The 23,472-nt window shown below is 44.6% G+C and overlaps 1 protein-coding gene across 4 annotated transcripts in view; it reads left to right on the forward strand.

Moving 5' to 3' along the window:
* ADCK1 (aarF domain containing kinase 1) overlaps positions 1–22,833 on the forward strand; it is a 108,049-nt gene extending 85,216 nt beyond the window's left edge. For 3 of the 4 annotated variants that reach the window (XM_083448394.1, XM_083448395.1, XM_083448397.1), the window contains 5 exons: positions 3,409–3,525; positions 17,876–18,025; positions 18,756–18,953; positions 20,049–20,242; positions 21,807–22,833. In XM_083448394.1, the coding sequence (XP_083304520.1) occupies positions 3,409–3,525; positions 17,876–18,025; positions 18,756–18,953; positions 20,049–20,242; positions 21,807–21,975 (828 nt within the window). In that variant the 3' untranslated portion in view covers positions 21,976–22,833. The remainder of the gene's footprint in view (positions 1–3,408; positions 3,526–17,875; positions 18,026–18,755; positions 18,954–20,048; positions 20,243–21,806) is intronic. The other variant, XM_083448396.1, reaches the window with a different exon arrangement.
* Positions 22,834–23,472: the final 639 nt, after the last annotated feature.

Genomic DNA, 23,472 nt, shown 5'->3' on the forward strand with positions numbered 1-23,472 from the left:
GGCTCACCTGATGTTGTTAGAGTCTAGCTCCCACCAGCCTCAGGCAGCATGACTGATGGTGAGGGATGATTGGAGTTGTAGTCCTAAACTTCTGGAGAGCTATAGGTAGCCAACCCTGGTGTATAGGATTCAGCCTACAATCTTGTACACATTTACCTGGGAGTAAGGAGCATTAAATTCACTAAGATTTTGTTCATTCATTCTTTCACTTCATAAATAAGTTCCAGGAAGCAGAGCAAAGCAGTTGAGACATCTCTCTCTCTCTCAATGTTCTACTTCCTGTTCTTTACCCAACTGGTGCTGTGATTGGAAAACCACAGTAAAAAGATGAAAAACACCAGGGGGAGGCAATCAGTAATTGGCCAACACTGGTTGGGAGACAGCTCTTAGATGCACCTGATAGAAAGACCAGGAATGAAGATCAGTTAACACATAGGTTTATGGAAGGCAGTGTAAGACTCAAAGAAAGGGATTCTGGCATCTAGGCCCAGGTGCCTTATGCTCTGTGCCAATCTAAACTCACCTTGCCATGCCTTTTCTTCTCCTGCATTGCTGGAACTTTGCTTCTTGCTTGCTTTTATCAGATTACATTGCATGGCTCAGGGCCTTCAGACATGTGGTTGTTCCCTTTGGGCTTTGTCCACTTGCCTGCCTCAGACTATCTTGCTTACCTCTGGCCCCTTCAGCTGCCGTCTCCAGGAGTCTCTGGCCTATGAATTGGCCTGCTTGCAGGTCTGATCTCACTTGAGTCCTGACAAGCAGATGAAATGGAAGATGCTGCGACTGAAAATGGTGCTCTGTATGCAGGAAGGGACTTAATGATCTCTCAGGATTTTTGCAAGGATCCTCCTATTTATGAGGCACTACTCCCCCTGCCAATAGCTGATGTGATAGCCTGGAGGCCTGTGCATGGGTCTTGTCAGCCTGGTTGCATCTGTGCTCAGAGGGACGCTGCTGAAATACAGATTAGGATTATTTATTACTGACAGAACAATGCTATGTGTGCACTGTGCATAACAAACAAGAGATGTGGGCTCTCCCCTGGACGGGGAGCAATTCAGACATATGCAACAGGTTGTTGTTGTTAAGTCATATAAAGGTAAAGGGACCCCTGACCATTAGGTCCAGTCGCAGATGACTCTGGGGTTGCAGTGCTCATCTCGGTTTATTGTCTGAGGGAGCCGGTGTACAGCATGTAGCCAGCATAACTAAGCCACTTCTGGCGAACCAGAGCAGCACATGGAAACGCCGTTTACCTGGAGCGATACCTATTTATCTACTTGCACTTTGACATGCTTTCGAACTCCTAGGCTGGCAGGAGCTGGGACCGAGCAACGGGAGCTCACCCTGTTGCGGGGATTCGAACTGCCGACCTTCTGATCGGCAAGACCCGCGTCCCTCTGTTTAGTCATGTCCAACTCTTCGTGATCCCATGGACCAGAGCATGCCAGGCACTCCTGTCTTCTGCTGCCTCCCACAGTTTGGTCAAACAACTTGAAAAGGGTTACACATTCACCATGCTAGGTGCACAGGTTGCTGCAGATTCATGACATGTTCAGACACACATTTGCAGGTCTTTGATAATGCCATGTCCTCAGGTGAATCCAGACACACTTGTATAATAAGTATGTGAACATATAAAAATGCCTTAAATTGAATGAAACCATTGGTCAGTCAGTATTGTTTACATTGACTAGCCGTGGCTCTTCAGGGTTTCAGATAGGATTTTCCCTGTGACTTACTTGGAAGTTACAGGGATTGATTTCCTGTGACTTACTTGGAAGTTACAGGGATTGAACCAGGGATCTTTTGCACACAAAGCATTTGCTCTACTACCAAGCTCTGACTTATGCATAAGGACATAGAAGAAGAACCTGCTGGATCAGGCCATTGTCCATCTGGTCCAGCATCCTGTTCTCACGGTGGCCAACTAGATGCCTATCAGAAGCTCACAAGCAGGACCTGAACACAGCAGGACTCTCCCCTCCTGCAACCTCCAGCAACTGGTATTCAGAAGCATACTGCCTCCAGCTGTGGAAGTAGGACATAAGTAGCCACTGGTAGCTTTCTCCTCCATGAATGAGTCTCATCTTAATAAAACCATCCAAGGTTGTGGCCATCACAGCCTCTTGTTAGTGGCGAATTTAGGGGAGCACAGCCAGTTTGGTTGCACTGGGTGCAGAGCCTTGGGGGCACCACTTGGGATGCCATAATTGTTACTTAGAACAGGGTGCGAGAGGCACGGGGGCACTGAATTTTGGCATCACACAGGGCGCCGCTGAAATTTGAGACCCCAAGGTCTGCCACTGCTCTTGTGGGAGCGGATTCCATAGTTTAGCTGTGTGCTGTGTGAAATACTTCCTTAGCGCTCAAAGGCTTATAACCAATGTCAACACTACTTGAGATCAGTGGACTTTAGCCAGCTATTTTCAGTGGATTTACTTACCATTATACTTAGCTGGATTTCACCCAGCTAAGTTTGGAGAGAGGTGCATCTGTCTGTTAAGCAAGCAGAATGTTATGTTTACCGAAGGTTAGTTCAGCTAGCATAGCATTGAGGAAAAGTTAGGCAAGTTTGCTCCATTTGAAAACCATTAAGATCCAGCTTGCTTGAACTGGCATAGAAATCACTGACTCTGCTTCTGGGCTGCTTAAAGAAAAAACGCAATATTCTCTGCTTTTCCTCTAAAGCATGAGTCTGCAGAATTCTGGGACCTTTCCACTGTGTCTCTTATTCATCATTCAGGTTTGGGTCTGTAAGGTTGCTGGCTGGCTCCTACAAGAAACAGAATGCTGGCCTTTATTTTACAGGGCCGATACATTAAGGAAACCTCATTCACAGAGACTAAAAGGACACCCCAAGATTTCAACTCTTTCCTCACACTTTGGCTTTCACAGTCATTCCAACCATATGCTTTCTGACACATTCAAACACACACACACTGAAATGATGGTGCCAGGACCAAGATGGAGAACTTACAAAGGTGGCCTAAGACATTTTGCTGCTTGAGGCAAAGGACAATATGGCACCCCTCCTTTCCATGCATACAAGCTGCCTAGCTGTTGATTCTTGTTTCAATGTGGGTGATGAGACAGTGTCCTCAACTACTTTTGAGGGCAGCAGGCTAGTTTAAGGTATGCAGGGCAGGTTGCTTGGAAGGAACATGGAATTCTGTCCACCATTACTTTCCTATCTCCCTCTGTATCAGCTGCCTGAGGTAGCAGCCTCCCTCTGCTAAATGGTAGGCCCTGCCCTGAGCGCTTACTTATGTCAAGAGTTTTGTGTGTTCTTCCTTCAAGGACTTGGATGAGCTCATTTCTCCTACTTCTTGGCACTTCATGCATATACACTTTCTCTTCTGTTCCCCTTAATCACACGGTGTTCAGAGAGATGTATTCTTTTTTCAGATCCCTAAGATTTATTGGGAGCTCTCAACAAAGCGTGTTCTTTTCATGGAGTTCATGGAAGGTGGGCAGGTGAATGACAAGGCCTACATGGAGAGGAATTGCATCAATGTCAATGAGGTAATGTTCCCTCTGTCCAGATCTGTCCGTCTTTCTATCTACCCATCCATCCATCTGGTATTTATAGGCCATGCCTTAAACATTTTACATTAAACAATTTAGAATGTGATAGCAATAAAAACAAAAGATGTAGGAACCCTTTCTGCATTCCACAAAAGCACTATTTTTGGCCCACAAAATGAAATGAGTGAAGTTTCAGCACAGCTTTACATATAGTTCCATTCTTTGTTAATAAGTCCCAGTTCTTTCTTTTAATTTATTTCCTAAAGGAAAGATGTGTGCTTAGAGATGTCATAGTCTGTTCCAGATGTGGTCATATTTCATCGCCTGGTGAAATGATTCCTGTGTGCTGGGTGCACATAGCTGGCTTTTGGGGGATTAAAGTGTTTGTGTCCGATGGGAAAGGAACCTAGTCTTTATTTGCAAGAACCGGGCAGGTTCAGCCTGCCATCCTTGCCTTCCTCCAAGTCAGTGAATTCTGATTGAATCACTGCTGCCTACTTTCCCCCCTGTGTGCTATTGATGAGTGTCGAAATGCCATTTGGTTGACTAGCTATCAAAGAGCTCCGGCACAAAATCAATTGTACTTAATCTGTCTGTCCGCCTGTCTCTGGAGTCTGGACGCTCCCTCCTCTCATCTTTTTTTTATTCTGTGGCAGAGTTCACTCCGCGTCAATTATAGACATTCCAAAATATATCCCGGGGGGGGGGGGATATAGTCATGTGTTCATTGCCCTCCAAGAGGTTATGTCTTTATTCTCCTACTTCCCACTAGAAGGAATTGCTCACAGATGTAAGTAAGCTCACACAAATCACATTAATGCACTAATTGCCAGTAGCATGAAGGGAAATTAGTACTTAGAACCATTGCCTCATTGCCTTCCTATGCTTCCAAAGCTATCATTTAGATGCACTGTATATAACAGTTCCTAGCATTCCTGTCACATTCTGGTGTGACCAAGAAACCCTACCATGTGAACTGTTTGATGGGGCCATGCAAATGAAGGGGCAGGACTGTGCAGAGAAGAGTAGACTTGGGTCTCTGTGTCTGCTGTCATTGAGTTCACCAAGGGCCAGGGAGCAGATCCAGCGCCAACCTTTGTGTTGACCCTGAGTGCGGCACTTTCCATTCCAAATACACATTTGCTGTTCATTCCTGTGCAGTCAAGGAGAGCCATTCACTTGGGGACACTGTTGCAGGGAAGGCAAAAGCTCTCATTGACAACATGGGAGAACATATTGTCTCACAGTATTCAGAGGTCCTTGATATTTACCTGGCTATTTTATCTGAGAGAGTAAAGTTAGATTTATTCCATCTTCTCTGGTCTTTGTTGCTTTGTCGCTGGAGAGGCTTGCAATTTTGGAGGTATAATTTGTTAAGGTTACTGGTTATTTGTACCCCCAAGTATCTGAATTTTGTATGGCAGAGTTTTAGCTTTGTGATGTTAGCGAATCCTTTTTGGATATGAGAGGGAGTGTTGAAGCACATTGCCTCAGATTTAGCAAAGTTCATCTGAAGGTCTGATACCATTGCAAAAGTACTGAATTCTTTTATCAGGGTGGTTGCTTTTATAATGGGTTCTGGTGTTGTGATCATCAGGTCGTCTGCAAAGAGCCCTAATTTATTTGTTTCAATTTTAATTCCACACCCTTAATATTAGGGGCTGCCCGGAGTCAAATTGCTAAGGCTTCCAGGGCCAGGATGAATAGAAAGGGAGACAGTGGTTTTGTTTTGTGTCTTTTTGGATTGTGATGGTGGTGGAGTCCATATTGTTGATTCTGCATTTAGCTGAGGCTTGGGAGTAAATTTGTTTGAGGGGTTGTAGTACAGAGTGATAGAAATTCATACTGGTTAATACTGCTAGTAGGTATTTCCATTCTAAGCAATCAAAGGCTTTCAGTGTATCGAGGGATATAATTGTCAGGGAGCTTTTAGTTGTTTTGCTATGTTTGATCAGATTATGTAAGTTCCTGATGGGATCCGTTATGTTGTGGCCAGGGACAAAGCCAGCTTGGTCTGGGGCTATTAGTTTGTAAAAGAAGGCTTTTAGGTGATTAGCCAGGATGGGTGTGAATATCTTGCAGTCCTGATTTATCAGTGAGTTTGGGCGATATGGTTCTACTATGAGGCTATCTTTGAATGGTTTTGGGATAGAGACTATTTTGGAGGAGGGCCAGGTTTTGGGGATGATGTCATGTCATTAAATAGGCAGGTCATGTAGGGCAACAGGGTTCCCTTGAATTTTTTTAATAGAATTCTGCTTTGAAAAGCATCTGGGCCTGGGACTATGTGAGGTTTCAGATTTTTGAGTACCATCTCTAATTCCTCTGGGGTGATAGGACTGTCCATGAATTCTCATTCCTCTGCAGTTAAAATTGGCACAGATAGTCCTGCTAAAACGGTTTTGATTTCTTCCTCAGATGGGTTCAGGGAGGGGTATAGATTAGAGTAAAATTCCGCAAATGATTAATTTATTTCTTTGGAGGAGAATGTTGTGTTTCCATCTTTTTTTAGTAATGCAGTGTATTCTTGTTTTAAGTGATTTTTTCCCTGCACCTGTTTGCTAATAGTCTGGAGTTTCCCCCTTCATACTCGTAAAATTGTTCTTTTGAGTATAGGATGTTGATCATTGTTTTATTAATTTCTAGGGAGTCAATCTCCCTCCAGCAGGGATATTCTTACATTCTTTAGGAAATATTTGTGGGGAATGTTCGTCTGTGAACGGCATAGCCTACCTGTGTGTATTTATGTGTGTACTGTTTTTCCACACATGCACACCCACACCCTTAAAAAAGCTTAATATATAAATATATAGAGGGGAGAGAGCGAGAGTTAGTGGTGTGGCCAATCGATAAAAGTGGGCCTCAGCCATCACTCAGTGGTAGATTGCATGCTTTGTCTATAGCATTTATTTTTAAGACACCTCAATTGAGTCCATCACCAAAAAACCAAAGAGATCTCAGCCTGGGGGAAAACTCTTCCTGGGGTCTTGGAGAGCTACTGCCAATCAGAGTGGGGTGTGCTGTGCTTGTCTCTGTGTAAAGCGATTTCATATGCTTTCAGAGATCTCAGTTTTTCTCAGCTTTGCTACCTCATATAAATATATGAAAGTCCCTTTTACTGGCTCAGAACATTGTCCCTTCCACCCAGCAATGCCTACTTTGCCTTGCAGTTAGTCTCTTAAGTCTTTCTCAGCCCTGCTGAGTGCTATTTTGTTCTCTTTTTTTAAAGAACAAAAACAGACACTGAGTGTGCTGGGGATTAAACACGGAGCCTCCTCTATGTTCTAGCATTGATCTGCAGTCTCTCTGTGGACCCACAATGGCAAGCATGCCACCTCACTCTCCCCTGAAAGAAGCCTTGCCATATTTTTTTTTGCTGGGAGGGGCTCAGAGGAATCTGTGCTAAGCAGGCTTTCTTTTGTAGAGCAACACAGCCTTGAAAAAAGCAGGCTGAGCCTCTCTCCTCTAAATGGAAAGGATCCCTGAGGTGAAAGCTCCCTTCAAACCAGGTTACTGACATTTACTTAATGCCGTCTGTAGCGGGATTATCATTAAAGCTGCCCAAAAGCACATTAATCTCCCTGGATCCATCCGAGCGCCGGACTGTAATGGCATTTAATCAGAGAAGCCTTTGATTTCTAAAGACAAGTGCAAACACTGAGATATCTGCCTGTGGAACAGTTACTTATTCATGTGCGAGTGCGGCCTAGAATGAGAACATAGCTGGAGGACTAAGGAAAGGCGGGGAAAGAACCAGAGAAGACGCATCATGAATGTAGAGGGCAAGGCAAAGGGAAGGAGCAGGGACGTGTGTTTGGGAACGGAGATCTTTAGGCAAAGGGGCTTTCCCTGGATCAGGCAGCCGGATAGCGTTGCATAATATAGAGTCAAGCGCATGACAGCTGATTGAATGTATTAAGATCAGAGAGTAGCCAAGTATTCTCACTCTGATCTCCAGCCCCTGTGGTCCAGGGGCTAGAAGGATATTTTTGCATATAATTCATCAGGCTCCATCACAAAAACGATGTTACAGAGCTGCAAGACTTTGTAGTTACAGAGTGCATGAACTCAGCTGTAGTGGTCATATTACGTCCCGAGAAAGGAGATACATGGGGGGGAAATTTGCAGACCAAGGACAATATTTCCCTCTAGACGACCTTCCAAGGGCCACATGCTGCTGGTGGGCAGAGCAATAAATTTTAACGTTGCCTTAGTACACTAGGCTAGCTTCTTTCTGGTTCCTCCATCCAGGCAAGCAACAGGCATTTGCAGAGTTCAAGGACACATTCAGCCAGGTTGGGGGTGTGAAATAGAGCAGTGACAATAGAACAGAGATGAAAGCCGCCCTCAAAAGTAATGATGATGATGATGATGATGATGATGAAGTGTAGGTGGGTTCCCACGAGTCAAGACACAGTGATAACAGCAAGAACCTTTAAAAAACCAAACTGCATTGAATTCTTTAAGAGACCCCCAGTAACCAAAATCACATGCAGTTTTATTAAGAATAAAAGAGAAAGGAGGATGTGAGTGGACAAATCAAAACTCTGAAGCAAAAGGAGCTCTGTGGCTCAAATCTGATTGATCCCAAGCTGTTTATTTACAATACAACATTCTGGACTCTTTACTCTCTAAGAGTAAAGCAGCAAGGACAATGAGCTGCACATTTCCTGATGGTCAGTGATAAATAGGGGACCCAGAGGCTAGCAGCGAGACCAGTGGGCCAAAGGCTTGCATCCCACAGTTCACTTTTAAGGACTCTCTCACCCACGTTGGTTTGAGTGACAGCTGCCATTGCAGTCACCAGTCAGAACCCAAGTCGCATTCGGCAGGTAACTCTTGTGTTACCTGTTGAGATGTGAGGGGATGCTCAATGCCTCCTGAGATCAGTGGGAGATGGCGACCTTAGTGTTAACTGACAACCTGGATTTCCCCCAGATTTCTGCAAGACAGGCAGGCTCAATAATTGATCTATGGATTTGGAGGCTTGGTGGGAATTAGATGCTGGCCTTGCTTCAGGAAAATGGAGGACCAAGTAAACAGGGTTTTGTCAGTACATGTGATTTTCTGCTACCACCCCAGAAACAGAAATAATATTTTATGTTCTGTGATGTGTTAGAGAGATGGTTCATGTCAAGCAAAAATTCTGATTCAAGTAATAAAAATGTAAGTGCATCATCACAGGTATATGTGCTCTGTATCGCAACTATTCTCTTCCCCTCCTGCGTGACGACTGTGAATTCAAGCTTTTCACAGCAGAGTTTTGAAGCCCTTTTGTTCCCTCTGTAAATAAACACTCAACAGCCTGTTGTCCTTCCTTAAGCCTTCTTTTCTCAAGATCTCAAAGCACCCCTTCAAACATCAGTGGACTTTGTCAGGAAATGGCAAGATTCTGGAACTGGCTTATAAGATTCTACCAGCTAAGAACATAACAATAGCTTGCTGTATCAGGCCAAAGGCCCATCTATTCCAGCATCCCGTTCTCACAGTGGCCAGCCAGATGCCTGTGGGAAACCAGGGAGCAGAACCTGAGCACAAGAGCCCTCTCCCCTCCTGTGGTTTCCAGCAACTGGTATTTAGAAGCATTGCTGCCTCCAGCTGTTCAGGCAGAGCATAGCCATCATGGCTAGTAGCCATCAATAGCCCTCTTCTCCATGAATCTGTCTAATCCTCTTTTAAACCCATCTAAATTGGCCATCATTCCTGGGAGAGTGAGTTCCATCATTTGATTATGCTCTGCATAATCTGTCCTAAACCTTCCAACATTTGACTTCATTCGATGCCTACAAATTTTAGTATTATGAGAGATGGAGAAAAACTTTTCTCTATCTACTTTCCCCATGCCTTGTATCATTTTTTTTAATAAACGTCTATCATGTCACCTCTAAGGGCTCATTCACACTTCTGCTTGTCCTGTGCCTGAAAAGCACAGGGCTGAGCAGTTTTGCCTTTGACCCACTGCTTTGCCCCCCTGGAAAACCTGCTCTTTAGTGCTAAATCAGAACAAACAGCAATCCATGGAAGACCTGATTGCTGTTTGATCCAACTTGGCTTGGTGGGTGTTCGCAGGGGAAAGTGACAGGGCAAATGGAAGTGTGGATACGTCCAAACTTGCCTTTTTAGTTTAGAAAAAGGCAAGTAAGGGCTTATCCACACCCCAAATGCTGCAACCATTCTTCATAGGGAAGTCACTCCATCCCCTTGATCATTTTGGTGGCCCTTTTCTGAACCTCTTCTAACTCTGCAGTTAGGAACTGGGAGCACTGAAGAAGCAGAGTTTGTTCACAGACCTGAAAGCAAACTGGGCCACATCGCGAGATTCGAAGCTAGGAAATCCTACTGCCACTCCCTTTACCATCAGTATATTCTTTCATGTCATATGCCATCTCAAGTGGGCTGATCTGGGCTGTCCAAGTGGTACTGGTAAATCACTGTTGCAGCATGCCAAAAGACAGGCCTAAGTTGGCCAGAGACAACAGATCAGAATCATGCGAAAATGAAACCACTGCTTTGACCCATATCATAATGACACTTTAGGAGGCACATGTTGAGAGTGTGGAAACTCAACTCCTGCCTTGAGAATCAAAGTCTTGATCTGCAGCATGATGTGGTAGTACAGATCTGACATCAGGTAGTAGAATGGATTCTGACATGTGCCGTAAATCAGATATCAAAGACTGGCTTGTTGTTTTTTACGCTTTTCTAGCTAAGTATCACACCAGGGAGAAAGGTTTAATTTTATTTGGAGTTCATTTTACCTGAGGTAAAATGGCACCTTCCCCTCCTGCAATCTGAAGTTGAACAATTCATTCTTCCGCATCATTTGGTTACAAGTATAGACCAAGTTGAAAATGCTGGTTCTCTGATTGTTTTTTTTTTTAAAAAACGGGCCTTTCTCCCCATTACTGATGAACCAGGGTTGTGGTTGCCTAGTTGTACACATTGCTTCTTTGCCTTAGCCAAACTTTGCAACTGCAGTGCAAATCTACCTCCATAATTTCTCACCAAAATATTGTTCCTTCTATGCGTTGATCTACTGTCCTGTTTTCTGATGGTGCTTTCTGTGTGGTTCCATGAACAAGGGATAGTGCAGATGAGCAAGCAAGTAGTGTCAGGGCCCCTAGATGTCACACCACCTTGGCTAATTTCACACCAATGTGACTGGGGACCTGCAATGGCAGGGTGTTCGTTTTTTTAACCATGCTCGCTAATCCTATTAACCTTCGATTAAAGTTCCAAAATCAATGCTATTCTTTTGGCCTGAGGAGGTAATATTGAGCCCTGAGAAATGAGCTACCTCACGACCTTTACTTTTAATGAGATCAATAGAAGTTAGTGTCGCCGTCTCTTAAAATAATTGGCAAATATTAGGGCTGAATTCGGGCCAACAGCTAGTATCTGTTCTAAATTGAAAGAGACAGGAATAAATAGAGGAAAGACACAAACAGATCTGGTCTTGAGCTCCTTGTTCCATTTAGGATTTTCGAGTGCTCAATGTAGATGATATGGTCAACACAGGCGCAATTCCAGACATAGGTAACGGTGAAACACCCACAAGACACAATTGTGCACTGGTTCACATATTGCCAGGTTAGAATTTTGTTGTTGTTTAGTTGTTTAGTCGTGTCCGACTCTTTGTGACCCCATGGACCAGAGCACGCCAGGCACTCCTGTCTTCCACTGCCTCTCGCAGTTTGGTCAAACTCATGTTTGTAGCTTTGAGAACACTGTCCAACCATCTCGTCCTCTGTCGTCCCCTTCTCCTTGTGCCCTCCATCTTTCCCAACATCAGGGTCTTTTCCAGGGAGTCTTCTCTTCTCATGAGGTGGCCGAAGTATTGGAGCCTCAGCTTCACAATCTGTCCTTCCAGTGAGCACTCAGGGCTGATTTCCTTCAGAATGGATAGGTTTGATCTTCTTGCAGTCCATGGGACTCTCAAGAGTCTCCTCCAGCACCATAATTCAAAAGCATCAATTCTTCGGCAATCAGCCTTCTTTATGGTCCAGTTAGAATTTTACTCTTAACTATAAATCAGTTTCTGGCCCTCAGTGGTTTGAGTTAAGCAATGGGATACCCAACACATACCTTACTCAGCTTAATGATTGGTGTCCTAGAAATCAGCAGAGCATTGTATTTTCTTCAAGGGCCCTTCCTGTGCCCTTTAGAAATTGTGTTCTCTGGGAACTGCAGGATACCTGAGCTGCCACAGGTCTGGGATTCCTGAAGGGGTGCAGATTCTTTCTCAGTGACATCTTGTTGGGAGTTGTCGGTGGCAGAATCTGGTAACCGAGGGCCACTAAGTTGCTTCCGGTCAAGCTGGCAGCCAACCAGCGCCCCCAAGGCCACTGGGCACCTGTCCTCAGGTGGGAAGGCTTTCCTACCCTGGGCAGCCTCCCCACATGACACAGGGCAGCTTCCAAGGTGCAGATGGAGCCGTCTTAACAGCTGCAGTTATCCCTTTCCTGCAAACTGCTCTGGCTTTGCTTCACTTTGTTCTTTCCTATTTCCTGGATTTGCACAGCCCAACATACAAATTCCTGGCTTGGATATCATTCTCCCCATGTCAACTGATGGCATTTTGCTGCAGTTGCACGTACCGTATTTAATGTTATTTCTTTTGTCTGGAACAGCAGCTATTGGAGATTGGTTCCTTGAAACATTGCCTGGTCCAACAGTCACTGTCCCAAGCACCAAAGTTGAAATAGGCTGGAGTTTTATTTGACAAGGCATCAATCCTACAGATTTATTCGGATGTAGTAGGCTGTGTTTTCCCCAAGGAACCTTGGGAGCTGTAGTCCTGTGTGTTGGGAGATGGGATTGCTGACAGACAATTCTGTAGTGTAGATATACCCACTGGAGCTGTGAGGAAAAAAGATAAAAAGTCAGGTTCTCCAATTAATTTTTTTTTACTGGCTTGTCCCCAGTTTGCAGCATCCTCAGCTTCTGCTTTGATCCCAATACACATGAAATTCAAGCTTTTTTTGCTTCGCACTGATTGGCCGATTGGTCCAGAGAATTAAATGTTGCAGCTGCTGTTCCCTAATTAAATGAGCATTCATCCTGTCATTAATACAGTGTAATATTTTGACATTTATCTTATCTTTTCTTTTTTTAACCATTGGCTTTTTTTCATGCCTGAAGGCAAACTCAAAAAGAGGCAAATACAGCCAGAGTAAAGCTTTGAGTGATATTTCACTGGAAATTGTTATTCTCCAGTCTCTTGACAGGCACAGATTCACAACTGGCGTCAGATTTATTAGCACTTTAGGCTAAATATGTACCTAACTGCCCATTTAAGATCTTCAAGGGCAGATCTCCTACGGGTGCCTCCACCATCTAAGATGCCAGAGAGGGGTCCTTCCCAGTGGTGGCACCCCAGTTCTCCCCAGAAAGGTTAGCTTGACACCCACTTTATGGTTCTACTGATGCCAGGCAAAGACCTTTTATATCTTGCCAGTCTTATTAGATGCACTTTTAAACCTGCCAACCATTTTACATTTATTACCTTGTAATTGCATCTTAATTGTTTTATCCGGTTTGTAAACCATCCATGGGACTATGATCAAAGAGCGGTATGAAGCCACCAAGAGTAAATAAATGCAGACTCTCCTGCAAATTCACAGTTGCATGTGCACAGTCATAAAGCAGCATATCTGAGCAAGCATATTTGGATACACTGGCATGCACAGAAGCTTGACCATACCTGCTTTCTCACAAGCGCACCCAGAGCCTCCTCACCTTGAACAGGGAAACCCACAGGGAGAGCTGGGCTTCATAGCTGGGTGACATTTGTATGCTGCCTCTCCCCACAGACTGGGCCCGGATAGTGCCTCTTATTACTGCAGCCTTGTGATTAATGTTGATGAACGAATTTAAATTTCTGCCCTTGCTGTCGCTGCTGCCTGGCCCTGATGTGCTCAGAATTGCAGCAAGCTGTCTGCTTTCTGGGATGCAGCACAGGCAGGAGGAGCATGTGTCTCTCTGCCTCCTGCCACCTCCTTGAATAATAAGCAGTGCACCTCATAGCCAAAGGCACAGTCCACCCCACTTTGCACAGAAGGTGTCCACGAGGTCTCAGATGATCAGTGTGGTGTAGTGGTTAAGAGCAGTAGTCTCGTAATCTGGGTAACCGGGTTCGCGTCTCCGCTCCTCCACCTGCAGCTGCTGGGTGACCTTGGGCCAGTCACACTTCTCTGAAGTCTCTCAACCCCACTCACCTCACAGAGTGTTTGTTGTGGGGGAGGAAGGGAAAGGAGATTGTTAGCCCCTTTGAGACTCCTTAAAGGGAGTGAAAGGCGGGATATCAAATCCAAACTCTTCTTCTTCTTCTTCTTTGGCTGCTGAAACTGATTCCAACAATGAATCCCAGTGACTGCCAGCCTATCCTAGGTTTTTAAAGCTTGCATTAGTTCGCATACCTCTAAGCCCTGGGGAGTAAACATTGACATTATGACCCACGCCCGAGCTGTCATCAGTCACCACGGCTTTTTTATTATGCAACTTATAAAGAACCAGAGCCTAAATTTGCTTGTTTTCCAAGTCCTTCCCAGTTCCTTTTCTCTTTTGCATTGTGTATGTTAGACTGTAGCTTGTGTTGTCAATCTCTGCATGACACATAGTAATAATGACAACATTAATAAATTGTTAATAATTATGGAGTATAGCACCTCTCAGGCCCATCATGAATTTGATCATAGGAGTTTAAGAAGATGCTTCTAGCTTTTCTGATTTTACACTTTAATTTTGAGTACAGTGGTACCTCGGGTTACACACGCTTCAGGTTATGTGTTTTCGGGTTGCGCACTGCGCCAAACCTGGAAGTACCAGAACGGGTTACTTCCAGGTTTCGGTGCTCGTGCATGCGCAAAAATACCAAATCACGACCCACGCCTGCGCAGACGCGCCGCTGCAGGTTGCGAACGTGCCTCCTGCACGGATCATGTTCACAAACCGAGGTTCCACTGTATTTATAACATGAAGTTTTTCAATATATCTAATCACTTTATGTCTGCCATCCCGGTAAAAGACCAATTGGGAGTTTCTAGAGATATGTTTTGATCTGCTAGTTCAGTGAAGGGGACTGTTTCAAATGATATGGTAAAGATACACCTGCATGTCAGGTTAGGAAGTGAAATAGAAGAATTTGGCATTGAGCACAAGATGCTCTGCAGTGGAATGTCTGCTGTGGAATCCCAATGGGTTTCAAAGAGTTCTGCAACATGTTCTAGGTGCATAGAACCCTTCCAAATGGCTGCTGTAACAATGACCTAGAACACAACCAACACTCTCCTGCAGCTGTCTGCTGCAGAGGAAAATCAGTTTTTTTGGGGAAAGCTCTCCTTCCATGAAGATGCCATTATTGAGGAGTCTTTGATGAGGATCCAAAACACACCAGGATTTCCTGGACCCCCATTTGAAAAACCATGGACTGATATAATTGTTTCTTTTTACTCTGACTCTGTCCAGAACTTTCAAAGATGAGGTCAAGGTTTCTTTCTTTCTTTCATTCTTTCTTTCTTTTTTACATTTGTGGGAAGTAAATTCTACAACAAAATATTGTGTCAACATATGGTCTGGATTACTGGAGTTTGAAACACGATTCCTTGCTCACGGCTCACGGCTCACGGCTCACCTCACCCACCCTTCTATTATTTTTTTGTTCTTTCTGTTTCTCTGTATTTGCGTGTAAGCACCTGGATATGGGGCTACCTGGAGGAAAGAGGTCAAGAGTCGATGACGGGTTGTTTGATATTTCGTATGAAAATAGTGAACTTTAAACCAAAAAGCAGAATATTACAGGATTAAGTGATGATGGTGCTGAGGAATGGCAGCAACAGGTCCAGCAGATTTAGTTTGTTTGCAACCTTCTGTGATGAAATAAATAAATATGCAAAATTAGCTGCAGCCCTCCAGCTCATGCTACCTTCCTGACCCCAGTGCCATCCCATCAGTGTGCATGAAGCTTGTGCATGCTTGGTGTGGCAATCCATGCAATGTGCTCCAGAATCCTTCTCCTACCCAGAAGTATTGGGTCTGAGGTTTGTTGCGGGTGCCTGTGCAGACTCTCCCTCCCTACCCCGAAACACTTTGAAAGTTGGTTGCTTATACTATGTGCTTGTTGATGTGTTAAGGATGTTTTGTAATAATTGTCTTTTAATTGCCTCTTGGGCAACCTGCTGCGGGGCTGTTTGTGTCTTGCTGGGGGAAGAGGTTGTAAGGCAATGGCTAATGTGTGTGTGCTGTTTGTGTGTGCTCTTTTGACGCATAAGGGAGGGAATGTATTCGCCCTCCCCAGTTAAAGTGAGATGCAGAGCTCTGGGACCCTTCCCTGCCTCTGAGCATAGCTGTCAACTTTTCCCTTTTCTTGCAAGGAATCCTATTCGGAATAAGGGAATTTCCCTTAAAAAAAGGGAAACGTCGACAGCTATTCCCCTGAGCTAGCTTTTAACTTTAATAAAATGGTGTGGCGATAAGGGGATGATTGGGGAGAAGGGTTGATGAAGGGGGATCACATGCAGTGACAGAATGATTTAAACAGCCTCATTGTGCTGCTTCATCTTTGCAAACATCACAAATCAGACTAACATCTGACTGAGCAAGGAGGTGTGGCAGTAACAGGGGCAGAGACAAACAAATGCTAACGGGCTGTGAGAGTGGAACCAAATATTATGATGAATGTGGGGCTTCCACTGAAACGGGCAGCCTTGTGTCAAGTTCTTGCTCCCTCTTCTTAGTAATGTCCTGCAATACCATTGTGTGTTTTCTTGCCCTACTGCTGTTTTCACTGGCAGTTCTACTCTGATTTCCCATGACAAACAGGAGACCAGCAAACACTAATGGGTATCTTTAAAATTATGAGTGTTTGCTATACTGGGGCGGGGGGATTATACCCACCAGATCTTTTGGTCACAATAAGCATATTTGTTGAAACTATAGTGTCTGTTAGAAACAACAATTTCCTGGGGGGGCCACCAGGGGGCGCATTGGAAGATGGCCGACAATAACATCTCTCCGACCCACACGACGTAATTAAGAGGCTGCTATGGGAGTATGTAGCCTCCCTTGCCCCCACAAGGGGGGGACTGCCTTGCCAGCTGTGTCCATAATTCACCCCTGGATTCGAAAGAAGGGGGTTATATAGATTGGCAAGCCTGTGGAAACCAACGGACAGACTGTGTGAATGTTCTTAACGGAGGTGTGGAAATGGCGTCTGTCCTTTATGTGATATGACTCTTGGAGAGTGTAAAACCCACACAGGAGATGTTTGTTTTTAACCCGCTTGTGAAGATTATCAGAGATCACAAAGAAAGGAATACATGATAACAACAAGAAGATGAGGAAAATAACAAAGAGACTATCTGGACAGAACTGGATAGAACTGTTTAATTAAAGCAGCAGCAAGAGTGATGTTTGGACCCCTTTCGGAGCTTGAAGTATGGGTACCCCCAACAAAATTTTAAAAATCTGGCTGTATAATTTGGAACTAATGTGATTTGGAATTAATGTGATTTCATTGGCCTGTTAATAAAAATTATATTTTTTTAAAAAAGAAGAAACAATTTCCTACATTATGTGTCATATTAATTATGCTCACCTATGTTAAAGACAGTGTTCTTGCATCACTTATGAATGCAACCTGTGTCTATCTCACTGAAACTCATGCGAAAAGGTCGATACACTTTGTCTGCACTGGGGCAACTTCTTGTACTTCTTTATCATTTTTAGGCATGCACATAATATATTTTAAGTGTAAATGCATGAACATATTCACAAGGACACTGCATCTCTCTGTTGAGTGACCGTTCAGTTTTATATCTCTGTACTGTAATATATGAAGTTGCACTCAGCTGGGCATTTCAATTCTGCTTTTCATGATTCCCCTTTCCACCTTCTTGGCTTCCTGCTAATTCCTGCACTCTCACCCATGTTAAATCTTTAGGTAGATGCGCACACATTTGCCCCCTCTTTGGGGAGCCATAAGAATGTGAGGAGGATGCCTGCATTTGCTACCTACCTACCATAGATATTGGGAGCAATTCAACATGGTGCTAAAGTGATGGTCCTGTCAGGTCAAACATTTCATCTGGCAGATGGAATGGTCCCCTCTCTCCTCCTACTGCACACTGTTCTGAGGCTTTTCCTCACCCCCTCCTAGTAAATTTCAGGCATACATGGGGGAGGAGAGGAGGGAACGTCCCATTACACAAATATAACTTCTTGCACAGGGCTTCTGCTGACACCGAGACTCATTAGTTGAATCCTGCCCTTTGTTCCCTGGCACGTGGGCTCCCCTGCCCATAGCCCGGTTGCTTCTCAGTCTTATATGGTGCCCCCTTTTTTTGTTCAGATATCTTACAACTTGGGGAAGATGTACAGTGAAATGATATTTGTCAATGGCTTTGTGCACTGTGACCCACACCCTGGCAACGTGTTGGTGAAGAAGTGCCCAAGCACAGGCAAGACACACATTATACTTCTGGACCATGGGCTCTATCAGGTAAGCAGAGAGCGGTGAGACGACATGGGGAGAGAAGGAGGGCTGTCCATACTGAGGTCAGAACTTTGCCAGGAAGAATTCTTTTGCCACGGTAGCAAATGGCAATCTTTGTCTTTCCCAGTGAGGTTTTTGTATCTGAATGGATGAAGAGGAGACGGGTGCTGTGATGATGCAGGGAACAGGCAGGCGGTAGGAGAGGCATGGGAAGGAGTCCACAACCTGCTGCCTTCCAGATGCTGTTGGACTACAACTCTCATCAGTTGTAGGCAGCATGGTCAGTGGTCAAGGATGATGGGAGTTGTAGTGCCACAATATCAGGGGAGGGTACCAGGCTGCAGAAGGCAGATCTAAAGTGAGGGTGCCTGGGTAGCACCAACTCGTAGCCTGTGGGCTGTGGCTCATGGAGAGGAGGTGGGCAGCTGTCTCATTCGGAAAGATAAGCTACGGGGCCAAGCAGAATGAGTGAGTAAGACTGTCAAGAATATGAGCTGCTGGACCCACAGCAAGGAGGGCATCATATCCACATTCCACCTGGGGTGCAGCTTAGAGCTATGCTGGAGTAGTAGCCAATTGCCTGTGTGAATTAAATGAGTGACACAGGCCAACCTATTTCTTATTCATAGTTGCCACTTAATCCCAGCTGTTTTCTTCTCTTATAGAATTTTGTATTTTCTGTCCATAATGTTATTTAACGGTGCTTTGTGGGAAATTCCTCTTCCTCCTCCTCCAGGTCCTGTCAGAGAACTTCCGCTTGGACTATTGCCGGCTTTGGCAGGCCTTGATCAAATCTGACATGAAGCGTGTCCAGAAATACAGTCGCCGGCTGGGAGCGGGCGACCTGTATCCCCTCTTTGCCTGCATGCTCACTGCCAGGTCTTGGGAGTCAGTCAACAGGGGCATCGACCGGCTGCCAGTCACTAAACAAGAGGTACATCTTTTATTATAGCTGTCTAGTAGGTTAATGTAAGTAATAAACAAGGAGACTGCCCTAAGAACACTCTAGTGAACAGTCATTGATACCTCAACTAAAGAAGGTCTGCATAGGAGTGCAGGAACCTGCCTTATAGTGAATTAGTCCATGTATCTCAGTATAGACATACACAGCAACAGCTCCTCTGGTCCTTCAATTGGGGGGGGGGGGGGAGCAATATCTGCGAAGCGCAATAAAACAAAACTGTATTGACTGCACTGACTGGCAGGAGCTCTCCAGGGTACCCGACTGTCCTAACCTGGAGATGCCAGAGAATGTGTGCCCTGCCACTGAGTTATGACCCTTACTCAGTTCTTGTGCTATATCTTATGTAGAGGCCCATGTAGGAGAGCCCAGGTTTCTCAAGAGGGAAGGACTGTCCCTCAGTCTTAGAATATATTTGCTGCATGCAAAAGGTTCCAGGTTCAGTTCCTGGCATGTCCCATTAAATGAATGCTCAGTTTGGGAATGATCTCTGATTGAGACTGTGGAGAGCTGCTGCTGCCTGGAATAGACTGCACTGGACTTGATGGACCACTGGTGTTGTTCTGTATAGGGCAGCTTCATGTGCTCAGTCATTTAGATTCTCCTTTGACTCTCTTCTGGATTTTACTAATTAGCATGCTAGCTGCTAGAGGACGTGGAGATAGTTTCTGTGTTTGTGAGATGTGCACCAGTGCTCTGGATTCATTGAAATGCTTGCAGAGTGTGATGGGCAGTTGTCTCCAGCAACAGACCACAGAGGGTGGGTTTACACTGGCCATACTTCCTATTCGTTGGACCTGGGCTTCTATTTGTTGAGCTCTGGATTGGCCTTCCCCAACCTGCTGCACTTAAATTGTTTCAGACTGTGTCTTCCATCTGGCCCAGGCACCACGGCCAGTGCTCAGAGATGATAGGAATTGTAGGCCCAAACATCTGAAGGTTCAGAAAGGCTGTTCTACAGATCAAGCCCTCTTTGCAAAATCTGTGGTAGCTGCTTCTAGATTACGGATCAGCTCTCCATTGTGAACCTTTCTCATCCCTATCTCACCTACCGTCTGACTGTGCCAGGATGTGGAAATCCGGACGAACGCTGCCATGTACCTACCTCAGATCACCAAGCTGCTGAACAGCGTCCCTCGTCAGATGTTGCTGCTGTTGAAGACCAATGATTTGTTGAGGGGCATCGAATCGGCTTTACAGACACGGGCCAGTGCCAGCTCCTTCCTCAACATGTCTCGCTGCTGCATTCGAGCTGTCTCCACGTGAGTTCCCTTTGCCCCATGAGGCACGGTCCTCAGCTCTTGTTTGGCTAGTGATTCCTACTTCCTGGTTCCCTGCAGAGGAGCTAAAGAACACATGTAGGCCAGAATTCAGATGTGTCTGGATGTGGAAGATTTAGCTGGACCCAAACACTGCTGTTCTGTTTTAAGATGGAAGTGGAATGGCATCTCCCTTTTGAATCTTCTAACGCTTTGTAGCCAAATGGGTAGTCCCCCTTTCCTCAACACCATTATTACATTTTTTTGAGGGGTGGCAGAGTTAATTGGGATCATTATTTGGGGGTAAGCACTCCCTCCACACCTCACTGCACTTCAGATCATGATTGTCACCTGTGATTTGGAGGCGGGGTGAGCAGGGAGGAGGAAAGAAAAAGATATAAGGTAATTCTATTTGGAAAGGGGCAACGTGATAGAGCTGACTCCTAGAGGGGAGGAGAGATGGACCATAGAAAATGAAATGGCTAGAGCACAATCTCTACAAGCTATTACCAGCCTACAGGATAGAGGCCAGAACAGCTGTGAGATGGGCCATCTCATCTAGGCCATAGGAATCTGAGCAGCTGTTGCATTGTGTAAAAAAACAAACAAACAAATTTCTGAGCTCAATAAAACTGAAGCTGAATAGGGGAAACATGAGAAGAGGATGTTTTGATCGCTATGTTGTGCAAAAAGTGAGTGGCAGAACGTGGCTGTTCTACAATACATGTCCAGAGTGTGGAAATAACATTGAAACGTTTAACATCCTGAGGTGTCTTCAACCATCTTTATAAATCTCCTTTAAGGTGGCAAAAGCAGAGGAGAAGGGTTGAGAAGTTGCCAGTTTGGGGTGCAGTTCTTTATTTGAGTAATGAATTTCTACCCCCTTCCTCCCCTTGTTAAGAGTGGGCAGTTGGTTTGCCTTCGTTGCTGCCATATGGTACCCACTGTAGAATTGTCCAAAGTTGGCAAAGGCTACTAGTAACACAGGTGGAGGTGGCAGGTGGAATGAAAAGGTAGAGGCCTGCCTGGTGTTTGTGAAATACTTCCCCAAGGGAGGCTCACCTAGCACTTTCATATCATAACTTTAGGTACCAGGCAAAAACATTTCACTTTAACCAGCCCTTTGGCTGATCAACATTCGATATCCTTTTAAATGTATTTGTGGGAGGACAGGGGGTTATTGGTTAGTTCTTGTTCTTGCTTTTAATATTTATTTTGTGTTCTCATTTTGCATTTTTATGTTGTGAACTGTGATCTTTGGATGAAGGGTGGTATATCAATTTAAGAAATAATAATTTAGGCCCAAATGGGGTCCAAATGTAAGCCAGCAGAGACTGGGGCAGTGTATTTCACTTAACCCAAATTTATGAATTGGTTCACACAGTAAACTCCACCAGGATTGCTCTTTCACTGGCTCCCTGTTGCTGGGCTTCGTCCCTGTAAGAGGGGTGGGGAACGTTTCCCTCCCTGGCTGGCCAGATCTTTATCTGCCCTACCCCTCATGGACTAATTTCGAGATCTCAAAACTGCTGCAAGATCTCACGTTCCTTTTCTGTGTTTTCTCCAGGCACCAGAGGAGCAAGAGTGACTCACTGTACAGGAAGGCACAGATATCCATCTCTGAGGCCCTGAGCTTGTGGCAGATCAACTTGTACGAACTTTTCCTGCGGCTGAAGGGGTCCCAGCTGGGGAACTGGGTCATTGCTTTCCTGAGCTGGATGCACCATTCCTCGTAGTGACATGAACTGGTGGCAGAAGCTGGGCCTGATTATATCCTTGCCTTTCTCAGCTGTGGCATTTTGTATCTATTTATTCTGCTGGAGTTTTCTGGGTCTGTTTTCATGTAACACACGGTGCTGTCCTTGTTGCCTTTTGCAGGGTCACTTTCTTTCTGAGGCAGAGAAGGCGAAATCACAAAACAGCATCTAGAGCTCAAGGGAGCCAGAAGTCTCATGCTTCCAGATATAGTTCAGGATGGTGGCAGCTTAGGGAGAAGGTTGCAAATTTCTCTGTCCGCAGATCTCCAGCTGAAGTCCTAAAGAACTGCACAGGACAAACGAGCTTCTAACAATACCATACAGGTTTCCTGACCAGATACTGCAGAATTGTTGCATTAATTCCCCTTCAGTTCTGCTGAAATGTTCCAAAACAAAATGGATATCAGGTAGGCAAAGAACTGAAAGCCAGAATGTCTAAACAGTGCTCCCACTTCTGGGAGATTTTGAATGCAAAGGCTGGGAGTGAAACCAGTGAGAATTTCTTTTCTAATTGTCACCCTACCCCTCTCCAGGTGACAGTTTTTAAAAAACAACCACAGACATGTCTACTAGCCATGGAATTCAAGTAACCTGTTTTGGGCCTCTCTGGTTGTGAGGTTTGGGAAATTTGGGGACATTTTAATTGCCTTAATTGCCTGAAATGTAAACTAGAGGCAGCAACACCAACCTGCATTGGAAGTGTTCAGAGAGAGACACTGTTGAATGGCAACACATTATTGTCTGAGAACTCATTCACAAGTCAGTGCTGGTCATGTTTTGTGTATTTGCAAGGGGAAATAAACAAGAGCGTCCTCCGTTTGGGAGGTAAAAAGAGAACATGTGTCTATTTGGTTTTTTTTTTTTTTTAAACCACCTTTCTCTCAAGAGTAACCTGTCACTCTCTCTTGTGTTGGCAGTGAAATTGGATCTATTCACCAGCTCCACAGATGGAAGCAACTATCCTGAAATCCTATAAATATGGACCTACTTTGCATAAAAGGGTTTTCACTAATGCATCTTTCTTGAGTCTATAAAGACAGTTTGATAAAGGAGGAACAATAGACTTGTTCCCATAATAAAAAATATTAGCCTTTGCGACCATTAATTAATCACCATTTGGAAATCATTATCCTCCAACTGCTGTAAATAGCTGAAGAGCACTCACATATAGAGAATCTGCAAGAATTCTCTATTTAGAGATTTGCTCCAAATGTAATATGACTGCACCCCCTTTTTACTTGTTTAAAAAAGCAACCCAAAAAACCACAAAACCTTTAACATGTACAAAACGTCTGTGAAATTTCTCATGATACCACTGATAACCAGACATCAGATTATAAATTAGTTTCAGTTTGTTTTTTTGCGTTGTGAAGAACCATTCATGATAGACATTTTAAAGATTCTCTTTCCAGTTCATTGATATAAATCTTTTAGGTATATTATACCACAGCCATTGCCAGACTTTTGTTGTTATTG

The sequence above is a fragment of the Podarcis tiliguerta genome (genome assembly GCF_965153285.1).
Source record: "Podarcis tiliguerta genome assembly, chromosome: 1".
NCBI classification, from domain to species: Eukaryota; Metazoa; Chordata; class Lepidosauria; order Squamata; family Lacertidae; genus Podarcis; species Podarcis tiliguerta.